Below are 13653 nucleotides of genomic sequence, written 5' to 3'. Positions count from 1 at the left end.
AGATAAAATAAAATAAAAACTGGGGGAAAGATAAAACTGGGGGAAAGACTTTGATGAGTAAGTTCTATAGAATCTTATTGATCCTGCGACAAAAATTGGGAAATTTATCTGTAAGGCAGTGAGGTAACAAATATATTTTTAAAAGTTAAGAGTAATGTCCCATAAAGCATTACAATAATATGTCAGGAAAATTTATTCTCTAAATGTGGGGAAGTCCAAGAACTGGAAACTTGGGCAGAGGTTTAAGCTTTGTTTTAAACAGGCAGTGCAAGTAAGTCTATGAATGGGGTCGTAGTGGGCCAGCAGACACTAACATTCGCATGTCATATATATGGTTTAGAGCCCCCACCACTTTTAGATCTGTTCTTTAGGTCCAGAAGAGTGAAATAGAATAGTCATAAAAATAGAACAAGGTGCAACTCACTGATCTAAAACTTCTCCTTGCCTTTTTCTAAGAGCTGCAAATGCTGTGCCTCAGGGTTGCTATTAGGAGACTAGCAAGGGATTGAGATAGGAAGTAGGAAGATTTGGCTTCCGGGAAAAGCTATGTCCTATGTTTACTGGACCTGAGGTGGGTCTTACCTTCATTGCCTTAGCTGCAGTGGTTGTGTGATGTCAAGGCTGAGAGTGAAGTCATATGTTTTTAGCTATAGCATCAAGCACAAGGATGGGCCTTAAAGAGGTGGTCTGGCATTGCTGGTTGCATGAATTCATTCATGGATGGATGGGTGGATGGAGTAATGACATTGTGAGAGATAGAGAGAGAATTTATACTACTGTATCAGGCCCAGACCCACCAAAGTGACTTCTCTAATCTCTAGATTTCTTCTCCCTCTTGCATAGTCTTAATACCTTTTATACCTGGTGAGTTTGCCTTGGAGGAAAGCAAGGTGCCCAAATGGTATTAAGCTTCGCTGAGAAACTTCCTAGGTGCTCTAAATCATTGTTGTCTTCTAGAAAATTAGGATGTGTGGCCGAGTGCCCTATGAAGGGTCCGTGGGACAGTGAAGCACAACTGGCTCAGCACTGATCCACACGGGAAGGATGTCCCTATGCATCATCAGTCCACATTCTTGCATAATTGGCTTGGGTGGTCATATGGCCACTCTTTGTCCTGAGTGGTATCCCACTCAAATACTTCCTATTTGCTTCCTAATTTCATTTCTTCCACCTTTGATTGTGTTTGATCTTTTAGGGTAAAGGGGGGTGTCTCTGAGCATTGGGACCTGGAAGGGTAGCAATAAATGTTGTTTTACTTGAGTTGAAATCATAGGGCTCTCTGATGTCTGTTGTTTTGTGTTTTGTTTTGTTTTGTTTTTCTGGGAGATATGATGTACCTTATTATTAGTATGTTCATTTGTCTCATGCTATGAAGTTTAGTGGTAAGGTTCTGAAATACACCTGACATTTATTTGTTTTTAAAATTGCAAAGCATCTTGCCAGAAATAAGCTTTATTTTGCTGTTGGTTATAAAACAATTTGGTGTTGACTCTTTATAAATATCATAAACTCCCTGAACCAAGTATTTGTACATTTCTTTGGGGCCAATAAGAAAGAGGAAATCCCAAGCAGCAGCTAGATGCCACATGGGATTTCCAAGAACTATTTGCTGCCTTTACAGCATCAAGAAGGGGATGTTCGAATGACCTGGATCTAGACGTGAGTCAAAAGCGAGGATTGAATGGTGGTGGTCTTCAATGACAGTCTAGACTCGGGACTCTGATGAGTGACATCAGAGCGATGTGAGGTTGGCTTTGTGGAGCAGTACCTGTCGCTGAGAGACAGGCTTGGATCACTGACAAACATTACTGAGAGCATGGGTTATTCCCCTCCTCTTCAGTACCCACGCTCCGCCTTCCTTCTCTTGTTTAGACTAATCTTTAAAAGTGATGTAACTTAAAACAGTCCAGTGTGAGTTAATCTTCAGGGCCAGCTAGTATCCTGGGAGTAGAGGTGACTAAGATCTTTTACCTACAGATTAGAGTAATGACAAGATCAAACACTGGGGTTTCCTGCCAGCAGGTATATGGGAGCAGTGTTAAAGGCAGGCTAACGGAATGGGCTTTTCCCCTTCCTCTTCAGGCCTTGTCAAGGACCATGGCTGAACAACTGCTTCCTCAGGCTTTGTATTTGAGCAATATGCGGAAAGCTGTGAAGATACGAGAGAGAACCCCAGAAGACATTTTCAAACCTACCAATGGGATCATCCATCATTTTAAAACCATGCATCGATACACACTGGAGATGTTCAGAACATGTCAGTTTTGCCCACAGTTTCGAGAGATCATCCACAAAGCACTTATTGACAGAAGTGTCCAGGCTTCCCTAGAAAGCCAGAAGAAGCTCAACTGGTGTCCTGAAGTTAGGAAGCTTGTGGCTCTGAAAACCAACGGTAAGGCTTGCTCTTTTCCTCCGGTATCCTTGTATTAACCAGAGAGACTGCTTCTGGTGGTGCTTTTTAATGGCATTAAACAGGTGTCTATAGAGACTCTCTTAAGGGATGAATGACAGTTGTACATGTGTCTGATGAGTCTGCTGTTGTATTGAGGCAGGATTTCATTGTGTAGCCTAGGCTGGTTTTGAACTTGTGATCTTTCCGCTCCCATCATTGGTTGCTGGGTCAGCAGGTGTGCACCACTGCAGCCAGCTGCTGGATATTTGGATTTAAGGTGTTTTCTGAATGTGTGTGTGGTAGAGTACATAGGGCATGAAGGCTTGTAGAATGCATTTCTAAACCCTATGCCCCAGTTGGGAGATTAATCTTCCTAGTGCTTACGTTGGTTGAATCATCTATAACATACCCTTCACTGGCCAGAATGAAAAGGATTTAAAAGGTTTTAACTTCAGAAGGAAAGTAGAGGGTTGAAAATCAGAATCACAGTTGTTTGCCACTGTGATTAGGAAAGTGTAGTACTGTTCTTGCTCTTCCTGTGTTGATGGAATTTTCTAGATTAAAAACAAGTGATGTTAAGGCCAGGAGATGCTTCTGTTTCTGCCTCCCTTTCCTGGGTTCTATGGCCTAAGCAAAGGAGACACAGCTTTTCTGCATTGTTCTTGGCACATCAGATCAAGTGAAGTATAGAAGCAGATAGCTATGTTGTCATTAAGGGGCACCTACACCTATTGTATCAAACAGCCAGGTTCTTCCTTTTTTACATAAAGAACTTTATCACTGATAACTATTTTCTATTTCAACTTTTTAAAACCATGCCCTTTGAGTAAGAATATTGGCAGAAACATCCAATGATAACGTTTCATGCAGTTACAGAATTCTGCCTTTACAATGTTGACATTTATTATTATGTGAAAAAAGAGCATATAAGATCAATTAAATACTTACCATATAGGTAAGAGCACAATCTCACTTTCTTGTATCAGTGACTACATTCTGTGGGTCGGAAAAAAAAAAATACATCCAAGAGTAGAAAACTCTTGTTGGCAATGACGGTGCTAGGAACGTTAGCTTAATAACTTAATTGGTACATTAACTTCGGCTGTTCTTGACTTGAGTAACTTAGAGATGGGTGGATGTGGGGTTTTGTTTGTTTTGATTCCGGGGACTCATATATATCTTCCCTATATTTATGAAGCTTAGACTCTTAGAGTAGAGAAAGCTGGGGACAGTGATCCTCTACATTGTTCTTGGCGTTAAGTCAAGTGATGCCTAGAAGTAGATAATCACATTAACTTGTCATCCAGGGCTTATAGACTTGACAGTTTGTGGTTTTTACCATGTCCCATTTTGTTACAAAAGGAGAGATGGAGTTGAGAGAATTAGAAATGGGGTAGAGAGAAGAAAAGTCTTATTTTACTTGCCACTCATAGCATTAGCAGATATTATATAGTATTTCCTTAACAGAGGAAATATCTAATTTCCTGTAGAAAAAAAAAAGCAATGTAAAATGCTAAACACTTCCTTTGCCATTTAAATCAGCAAGGATTCACGCTACAAATAAAACTACAAAGGCAAAGGTATTTTGGTAGCCTGTTGGGTCCAAGGAATCCTAATTTCTCTGCTTTGAAGAAAAGCTATGAAAGAAAGTATTTTTAAGGCAGAGGGGGTGGGGGGAGCAAGTGGCTTTCTGCCCATTTGATTGTTATTAGCCTCTCTTCTTTCCTTTTAAAAACCCTTCCCCTCCAGGAGGATTTCTTCAAAGGCAGGTCTGTTTGGGGAGGGGGTGATTCACAAGTCTGCATTTGAGGATCTGAGACTGTGGTAAATGAGGAAGGGAGTAGGTGGCATAAAATTGAAACTTCATGAAAATTCCAGCGTCTATTGGCCGCGGCAATTTCACTTGTCTAGTGAGTAGCCGGGTTCCAGCTCAGCCTGACCACACCCACTTGGAAAGTCCAGGGTGCAGTTCACAGTTTAAATGTCTACACACCAGAACAAAACGTACAACAACTGTTGCTCAATTGCTAGTCAAATATCTTCGCACTGGGGAATTCCACATGTTACTTAGGGAATTTTATACTGGTGCATCTCAATAAAGAACTGAAAGTAAGCCCAAGAAGAAGAAGAGAAAAAAAAAAGCCTTATCTTTGCTCTAGATTTTGCAAAGGGGAAATTTCAACAGAATGCAGCCCTTGCCACACACTGGCCTAGACACTAGGCTCTAGTGATCTTTTCTGTTCATTAGTTTGGGAAACTTTTTGCAGCATGCACACTGAAGGAACAGTGGCCCTGGATATGGATTTGGCAGGTTCTTTACAGTTTCACTATATTTAGAATTTGATGGAATTTCAAATAGCTTTATTGCCTTACTGACAGAATAATATTAGGTATATACACACACACTCACACACACACATAAACATTTTAAACTTTTTAAAAATTAAAATTATGTAATACTTTCCAAAGGAGAATGAAGAACTGACTAGTTTTATATTAAATGATTTCCCCAAATGTTTCCTCTTTGGGGCATGGAAAGGAGCACAGTCTGGGACTGGATGTAGCTTACTGGTAGAGCCCTTGCCTGGCCTTCCTCATAATGCACTGGAGGCTGGGGCAGGGCCTGTATTATTTGGTACTGTCATTCCTACTTTATAAGCTGGGAGAGGAAAATCCCAGGTCCCCACAGCTAAAGTGGAATGGCTAAGTCATTTACCACTGAGTCATAGCCGGACCAGCCCTATCTAGTAGGCCGAGCCACAGTGGTTTCCTGGTGTGCATGTTGCCTTGGACAGAAAACCTTCCTTAGAACTAGAGAATGGTAGTAGCAAGCCATTAGCCAGCAATCCAAAGATTACTAGGAAGAAAGGACTGTAGAGTTCATAAGCTGGTGTCTTCATCCCATGAAGCAGACAAGAAAAGACTTTCTTGGATTTTCAAGGATTTTCCCAAAGTCATACAGACCACTTAGGTGCAGAGCTACAGTGGAGGTTGTCTGGCACCTCCCACTATTGGCATTCCACATAAGAATGAAAAGCTTCCTTATAGAATGTTATCAGCTGGTTAAAAATCAACCCTAGAGTCCCCAGCAATGGCTTTAATCTATCCTGAAAACCTTGGAAGGGCATTCACTTTGGGCATATTTAACTTTGCTCCTCACAGCTCCCTTCTGTCCTCAGGTGATGGCAACTGCCTCATGCATGCAGCCTGTCAGTACATGTGGGGTGTTCAGGATACTGACCTGGTCCTGAGGAAGGCCCTCTACAGCACCCTTAAAGAGACAGACACTCGGAACTTTAAATTCCGCTGGCAGCTGGAGTCTCTGAAATCTCAGGAATTTGTGGAAACAGGACTTTGCTACGACACTCGGGTATGTTTTGCTTTTGTGCAGCAGCCCTGTGGTGGACAAAGGCTACTCTTGGCCAGTCCCTGTTCCCTGAGGAACCTATGACTTACTAAGTCATATGAGTCGAGCTAAGCATTGCCCACTCCGTGGAAACCACCAAGAACCTTCAATGGGTTTAACCTCAGGCTTTAGCCACTCTCTGGGCTAAAGCTGGACAGCAGATCCCTGAGTGTGCATTTCTTTGGCTTCCAACCTTTTCTTGAGCACTTCCCAGAGTTTCCTGGTTTAGCTGAGCCAACCAGTCCAGGGAAGAATGTACCTCATAATCTTCAGCCACAAGCTGGGAATGGTTCTAAAACTATGAAAGCAGAGCTTCAATGTCATGTAATTTTTTTGTTCATTTTTGAGCTAGGGTATCATGTAGATCAGGCTGGCTTTGAACTTGCTACGTAGCAGAAAATGACCTTGCTATGTAGCTGGAGATGATCTTTCTGCCTCTACTACCACAGTGCTAGGATTGCAGGCACGTACCACCATGTGATTTTATGTGGGGGATCAAACCCAATGCCGTGCATGTTAGGCAAGCACTCTTCCAATTAAGCTACCCTCAGCACCCCCAGTGGGGGATCTTTATGGAAGCAAATGCAGTCTGTATCTCCTATCAGTTCTGAGCGTGCCTTACAGTGGAGAAAAGTAAAGGAACCAAACCAAATTTGGGGAGAGGATGAACATTTGAATGAGTCTTTCGATGAAGAAGCATGAATGAAGTTTCTACAGCAGACAGATGCCGAGTGGCCTCTGGGTGAGTTGTTAATCCATTCCTCTCATACTCTCTCCCCTTAGAACTGGAATGATGAATGGGACAACTTGGTCAAAATGGCATCAGCAGACATGCCCGCAGCCCGAGGTGGACTTCAGTACAATTCCCTGGAAGAAATCCACATATTTGTCCTCAGTAACATCCTCAGAAGACCCATCATTGTCATCTCAGGTGAGATGCCTCACTGAGTTGCTTGGTTCCCCAGGTGAGCTTCAGCTCTGAGGATAAACTGAGCCCTCCTGCAGCTGTCACTGACAGTGGAGGGGGATTCACGGAAGTCACCTGGGGTCTTATCTTGTTTTCTCTTTCCATCAACAGACAAAATGCTAAGAAGTTTGGAATCTGGTTCCAATTTTGCTCCTTTGAAAGTGGGTGGGATTTATCTGCCTCTCCACTGGCCTGCCCAGGAATGTTACAGATATCCCATCGTCCTTGGTTATGATAGCCAGCACTTTGTACCTCTGGTGACCCTGAAGGACAGTGGGCCTGGTAAGAAAACGTCAGTTCCTAACCCTGACCCTGATAGGCCTAGGAGTCCCTGGCCTTGCTATTTGTTCCCAGTTAAAATTGCTTTAAGTTTGTTATCTTGTCATTAATCAAGGAGGATTAAATGTCCTTTCTGTGAGATGCTTGGAATCAATAACATTTCAGATTTCATTGTCTTGACCATGTCAGCATCCCTAATCAGAAATCTAAATGCTCTCAAGTCCAGTCAGATTCGTAGATTTGAGATTTTCAGATTAGAGTCAAACATGTTGGCACAGTATGCAATAGCAGTGAATATACTACCCCCCCAACTTCTTTGGTGTGACTTAGCAAGTACATTCAGCATGGTAAACATAGGTTGGACAGCCATGTGTGCATAATTCCACCCCTATTACTACATGACCCAATTAAGGTGCTCAGAGTATCATGTTTGGCACAGAGCAGGTAGATGCTTAACTATTATTATAATACCTTAGTGTATAGTGAGCCCTGTGCTAGGGCTGTAGGCAACATTGTTTTATTCCACTCTCATAGTGTCCTTCAGAGATGTTGGCAGGAGTTGTCTTATTTTATTGTCTTATTATGAGACCATGGAAACTCAGAAAGGTTAAATGACATGCCTAACTTGACATTGACAAAGTCAAGATTCTAACTCAGGTCACACTGGCAGGCATGAGAATTTAACTAATTAAAATCTACTGTCTCCTTTCTGTGGTTACATCCACAGATGGATAGACGAAGATACATCCATGATACATATACACAATGGAGTTTTATTCAGCCTTAAGGAAAAAGAGAATTTTATCATTTGCAGGAAAAAAAAAGATAGACCAGGAGATAGTTATATTAAACAAATAATCAGACTCAGAAAAACAACACATTTTTGTCTCATATATGGAATCTAGATTTTTTTCAAATGGGTAAAGGGTAAAAGACATGGAATTAGAAGGCAGACGATGTTGAAAGACGGGGGAACGGGGGCAACAGGATGCTTTTCTACTCTTTATATGCCTTTCGTATCTTTAAATTGGAATCATTATATGACCTTATCTGCACCATCATTTAACAGGATAATGTTTTACTCACACATTATTCTTTTTTTCTCCCTTCAGAAATTCGAGCTGTTCCACTTGTTAACAGAGACCGGGGTAGGTTTGAAGACTTAAAAGTTCACTTTTTAACAGACCCTGAAAACGAGATGAAGGAAAAGCTTCTAAAGGAGTACTTGACAGTGATGGAGATCCCTGTGCAAGGCTGGGACCACGGCACGACTCACCTGATCAATGCCGCCAAGTAAGCAGTCTCCTTTGCTGTGTCCTCTTGACGGGAGAACTTGACAGGAAGTGCCTGTCATAAGCACTGGACATGTCCTGTCATAAGCCTGCATCTCGGTGCTGGGTGTGAAATTATTGCCATGGACTGCATTCTGGAAATGTTTTCCAGGAACTAATGATATAAGGTCTTGTGGTTTTTGGGTTCACTTATTTTCCTGTTTGTTCTCTAGGTTGGATGAAGCTAACTTACCCAAAGAAATAAATTTGGTAGACGATTATTTTGAGCTTGTTCAGCATGAATACAAGAAATGGCAGGAGAACAGTGATCAGGGCAGAAGAGGGGCACATATGCAAAATCCTTTGGAGCCTTCCACACCCCAGCTATCACTCATGGATATAAAATGTGAGACACCCAACTGTCCTTTCTTCATGTCCGTGAACACTCAGCCTTTATGCCACGAATGCTCAGAGAGGCGCCAAAGGAACCAGAGCAAATTCCCAAAGCTGAACTCGAAGTTGGGCCCTGAGGGACTCCCAGGCATGGGACTTGGCCCCGAAGAAACAGCTGGAGGACCTCATTCAGCCCCACCCACGGCTCCCAGCCTTTTTCTGTTCAGTGAGACCACTGCAATGAAGTGCAGGAGCCCTGGATGCCCTTTTACGTTGAATGTGCAGCATAATGGATTCTGTGAGCGTTGCCACAACGCCCGGCAGATTAGTGCCAACCATACTGCAGACCCTGGGAAGTGCCAAGCCTGCCTCCAGGATGTCACTCGGACATTTAATGGCATCTGCAGTACCTGTTTCAAAAGGACTACAGCAGAGCCCACCTCCAGCCTCACTTCCAGTGTCCCTCCCTCCTGTCACCAACGCTCCAAGTCTGACCCCTCACAACTCATCCAAAGTCTCACCCCACACTCTTGCCAACGAACTGGAAATGTCTCTCCTTCTGGCTGCATGTCCCAGGCAGCACGGACTCCAGGAGACAGAACAGGGACGAGCAAGTGTAGAAAAACTGGCTGCATGTATTTTGGGACTCCAGAAAACAAGGGCTTTTGCACTCTATGTTTCATCGAGTACAGAGAAAATACACGTAAGTGAAACCAGAGATCACCTCTTGCAGTAGCTGCTGTCTAGAAAGGGCCTTGAACGTCAGGAAAGTAGACTATCTCAGCAGTCAGAGAAGTTGCATCTCACTGCACCTTTGCATTGGTTTGTGGTTGGGGACAGTCGCAGTTGCTCTGCTTTTGTACCTAGAAGCAGTAGACTACGGCAGCTCTAGTTACCTTGGACTCTAAATTTAAAGTATCCTAGATATGTAATTCATACCAGCCTGAGATGAACCCATTATGTAGCTCCCACTATGGAGGGCTGAGTCCTGGCAATCTAGATGCTTCTGTCCCCTGAGTGCTGGGATTTTAGACATGGATTGCCACACCAAACTGTGGGCTGGCTTTCATAAGGCTATTAATTATCTGCCATCCATGTAGAGTTTAGACTTCAGCAACTTTGGGGAGATGGTCTAAAGAGGGCTAACAGGGAACAGGAAGTATCTACAGTCAACAGGAAAACATTTGTGGCTTAGGGATCTCTAACTGAAAGGGCTGAGAAACAGTTAATGCCTGCTGTTTGATCGTTAACTGCCATGTTCAACACTAAAGATCAGCAGTGCCAAAGATGTTTACTGATGTAAGTTTGGTCTCAAGTACCTGTTTAAGGCTGTGCTCATCTGTGCTGGAACCCATTTCTTCTCTAACGTCTGTGTCTGTGTGTGCATGGTAACCCAGGTGGGATACTGAATAGCATCCACTCTTTTGTAGAATCTGTCACTGCCTCTGGGAAAACCGGTTCCTCAGGCCCCAGGTTCCAGAACAACATCCCGTGCCTGGGCAGGGAATGTGGCACACTCGGAAGCACCATGTTTGAAGGGTATTGTCAGAAGTGTTTCATCGAAGCTCAGAACCAGAGATTTCATGAAGCAAGAACGGAAGAACATCTGGTGAGACATTAGGTGGAGCTTGACCCCTGGAGTCCAGGTCCTTCATCTATGGCAGACAGGTTGTCTCCTTACGACAAAGGGCCCCTTAAAAAATCTGCCGGAAGAGAGCCTGGAAAAGCCAACCACATTTTATTGGCTCCTGAGGTGGATATATTGCATGACCTAAGTACACTTAGAATTTATTCTGAAAAGCTAATACAGTCAGCCATACACTGAAACCCTCTGTAAGCATCCCAAAAGCCAGGGTGACCAAGGATATGTTAGAATGGAAGGAGAAGCAGAGTCCTCAAGCAGTCTTTTATCCTGAACATTGAGGATGCTTCCATTCACTGGCATGTCAGAGGAAGACATTCAAACAAACAAACAAACAAAAAACGTTCCCTCAGACAGAACCAGGTGGTCAGTTTCTGCTGGGATTGAGGGGAGCTTTGGGTCCTCAGTTACACACATATTTCTCCCACTTGGGCAGATCAAACCCTCTTAGAATTCATCCTGTTAATTTAAAATCCCTCTGGTCTCCTGACACCTTTCTCTCTCTGTGTTCTTCCCACTCAGAGATCAAGCCAGCGTAGAGACATGCCTCGAACCACACAGGGAGCCTCAAGGCCAAAGTGTGCCCGGGCCTCCTGCAAGAACATCCTGGCCTGTCGCAGTGAAGAACTCTGTATGGAGTGCCAGCACCTAAGTCAACGAGTAGGTTCTATGGCCCACCGGGGTGAGCCCACTCCTGAAGAGCCCCCCAAACAGCGCTGTCGAGCCCCTGCTTGTGATCACTTTGGCAATGCCAAGTGTAATGGTTACTGCAATGAGTGCTACCAGTTCAAGCAGATGTATGGCTAAGTGTGAACACGTTGACTGGTTCAGCAAGAAGGAGCCTCAAACTGCCATTCAGAGTGGTGCTGGGGTCCAGACCCCTGAATGCCACAGGAAGGGTGGGCCCTGGGACAGTGGCTTCAAATGTCTTTAAGCAAAGTAGGCAAGATAAGCTCTTCCTTCATCGTGGCCTCACCATCAGGTTAGTACCAAGACTTTGCCCCGGTGGGCTGAGAGTAGACCTGGTTACCGGCCATGTATGATGTCAGGTTCAGCCTGAAGCTGTTGCTGCTCATCTACCAGGAGGCTGTGGAGATCTTTAGACATGGAATGCATGCTAGGACTGACAGCAGTTCCTGAGCCTGGCTGCCAGGAAACAAGGAGAAAGGTGTATGGGAAGGTAGGATGGAAGCTTTTCTCAGAGAGCCAAAGCTGAATTCTCAGAGCACCAAGGCCCTCCACAAGATGCTAGAGGAAGCTCAGGGGAAATGGATGTCGGCAGAGCACATCTGTGGTCAGTGGGCTTCCCTACCTGCCGACTTGGCTCCCAAGGTTCCGAGGGATAGCAGAGCCACACACAGATCCTGGGACTGCTGAAATGAAACATGTTCACTTGGAGACAAAACAAGCTGCTCTTGACTGTATGCACCTTCTAGACAGCAGCGCATCTTAGTGGGAAGACATGCCAGCGTTGGTTGGCCATTGTTGTCTACCATTCCAAAGAGAGTGAGCTTGGACTGAGGTGTGCATCAGAGTGTGTACATGTGTAACATACCCTTATATTATGTATGAGGGGTTTTTAAAATATTGAAATGGTTTCCCAGAGGTCGTAGGAAAACTGAATCATAACAACCTATTTTCTGGTTGTTATCAGCTTGCCCCTGTCTATACAGCTTGTTATGTGAATTCAACAAGCTGCCTTCTTAACAGGAGCCCTCATTCTGGTTTATTTATTATGAACTTCAAAGTTATTTAAATGAAGATTTCCTTCTGCAGTATTCTCTTGAAATAACAGATTTGCTTTCCACCATGTCCTGGGAACCTGGCAAGTTCCTGGCCACAGAGTGTGGTGGGATGGTTGTCTTCTCTCTACTTTTTGCCTCCCTAGAAAAGAAGGGGTTGCTTTATGAATAAGAATAGAATCTGATGCTTCTTATGACTCCCTGGCTGCACAAGAAGAAATTGTCGTCTGTCTTCTATAGATGCTTCTAAGTATCCTACCTCTTTGAAGAAAAGATAGGGATGGAGTGAAGTTACAGTGGGAAGGAACACAGAAATATGTGGCCTTTCATAACCTTTGCTTACTATGTAAATGCTATGCCCCTTGGGTACTGGATAGGAACATTGAGACAGCAAAGCCAGTAGCCATGAGGATGAGGAGGTTTCTGCCATTGCTTGCAGCTTTTCTGTTTATTTTTTGGACTTGCTTTAGGAGGAAAATGCAGCTTTGCAGAGATAAAGGCTGACATCTGGGGTCTAACCCAATACCTGAAGATACTTGTGATGTCTAACTCTACATAGCCTTTTCTCTTCATATCTGCTGTGTGTCTTTCCCCGGCATATGTCTTTGTCTTTCTTTCCCAAAGATGTCAAATACAATGCAGCATTTTCATTTTCTAGTTCTTTCAAAGTTAATAGTCTAATATTTTGTGTCTATTGATTTTCATTGTTAATGTGAAACCATTATTTATACTTATTATAGAAAGTATGTGAAATTTGCACAGTTGTCTTTCAAAGGATGGGGTCTACCTATTTTGGACTTCAGATTGTCTTAAAGAACTGTAACTTCACAAAAGTCAATATTAAAAAATAAATTATTTAAGAATGAATTCTGATGCTTTCTGTTAATGAGTATTGGAAGAAGATGGGCTCAGATGTGAAGATTTTGATTTATACTTGGCCATGGGTGCACCTCTTACCCATGGAAAGCATAATATCTTCTGCAAAATAATCAGGGTTGGAGAGATGGTTCAGTCCAGAAATGCTTACTGCTCAAGCATGAGGTGCTGAGTTTAATCTGCATTTAATCTGTATACAAGCCAGATGTAGTCGCACATGCACTCACATATAAGAACATGCACACACACACACGAAATAATCAGTGCATAAGAATAAGGCTATGTAGTCAAGCATAGGAACAATGAGACAGCAAAGCTAGTAGCCATGAGGATGAGGAGGTTTCTGCCATTAAGTCCTTGGATTTCATATCAGTGACATAAAAGAGAGATGTATGTGGGAAAGCCTCTCCTCCTACATCCTCTCCAAGGGCCATACAAGGTCTCTGGCGACTCCTGCTGCGGCACTTAAGAGGTAGAGAACTGAAACAAGGAGAGAGTGACAGAAAGAAGGAACTTAGCAGGGAGGAAGCCTGGTGGGAGACTCCTGTCAGGCAGGAAGAGTTAGACTGGATGTGATAACCAACAGAACTGGAGAAGTCACCCAGCAGGAAAATGAAGAAGTTTTTCTCAGCTTACCTCTTACACTATAATTGCTAGCATAGCATTCTATGGTCTTCCAAAAATG

The 13653-nt window shown here is 43.4% G+C and overlaps 1 protein-coding gene across 2 annotated transcripts in view; it reads left to right on the top strand.

Annotated features, from left to right (window-relative positions):
• Tnfaip3 (TNF alpha induced protein 3) overlaps positions 1 to 12959 on the top strand; it is a 14340-nt gene extending 1381 nt beyond the window's left edge. The window contains exons 2-9 of one of the 2 annotated variants that reach the window (XM_031380522.1): positions 2083 to 2392; positions 5572 to 5762; positions 6582 to 6729; positions 6877 to 7047; positions 8157 to 8337; positions 8549 to 9411; positions 10139 to 10317; positions 10873 to 12959. In XM_031380522.1, the coding sequence (XP_031236382.1) occupies positions 2098 to 2392; positions 5572 to 5762; positions 6582 to 6729; positions 6877 to 7047; positions 8157 to 8337; positions 8549 to 9411; positions 10139 to 10317; positions 10873 to 11157 (2313 nt within the window). In that variant the 5' untranslated portion in view covers positions 2083 to 2097 and the 3' untranslated portion in view covers positions 11158 to 12959. Of the gene's footprint in view, positions 1 to 1986; positions 2393 to 5571; positions 5763 to 6581; positions 6730 to 6876; positions 7048 to 8156; positions 8338 to 8548; positions 9412 to 10138; positions 10318 to 10872 lie in introns of those variants that run through there. The other variant, XM_031380520.1, reaches the window with a different exon arrangement.
• The last annotated feature ends 694 nt before the right edge of the window (positions 12960 to 13653 follow it).

Source organism: Mastomys coucha, unplaced genomic scaffold, assembly GCF_008632895.1.
Source record: "Mastomys coucha isolate ucsf_1 unplaced genomic scaffold, UCSF_Mcou_1 pScaffold2, whole genome shotgun sequence".
Classification (NCBI taxonomy): Eukaryota; Metazoa; Chordata; class Mammalia; order Rodentia; family Muridae; genus Mastomys; species Mastomys coucha.
The sequence above is the reverse complement of the archived record's forward strand: the minus strand, read 5'-3'. Positions and strand labels throughout refer to the sequence as shown.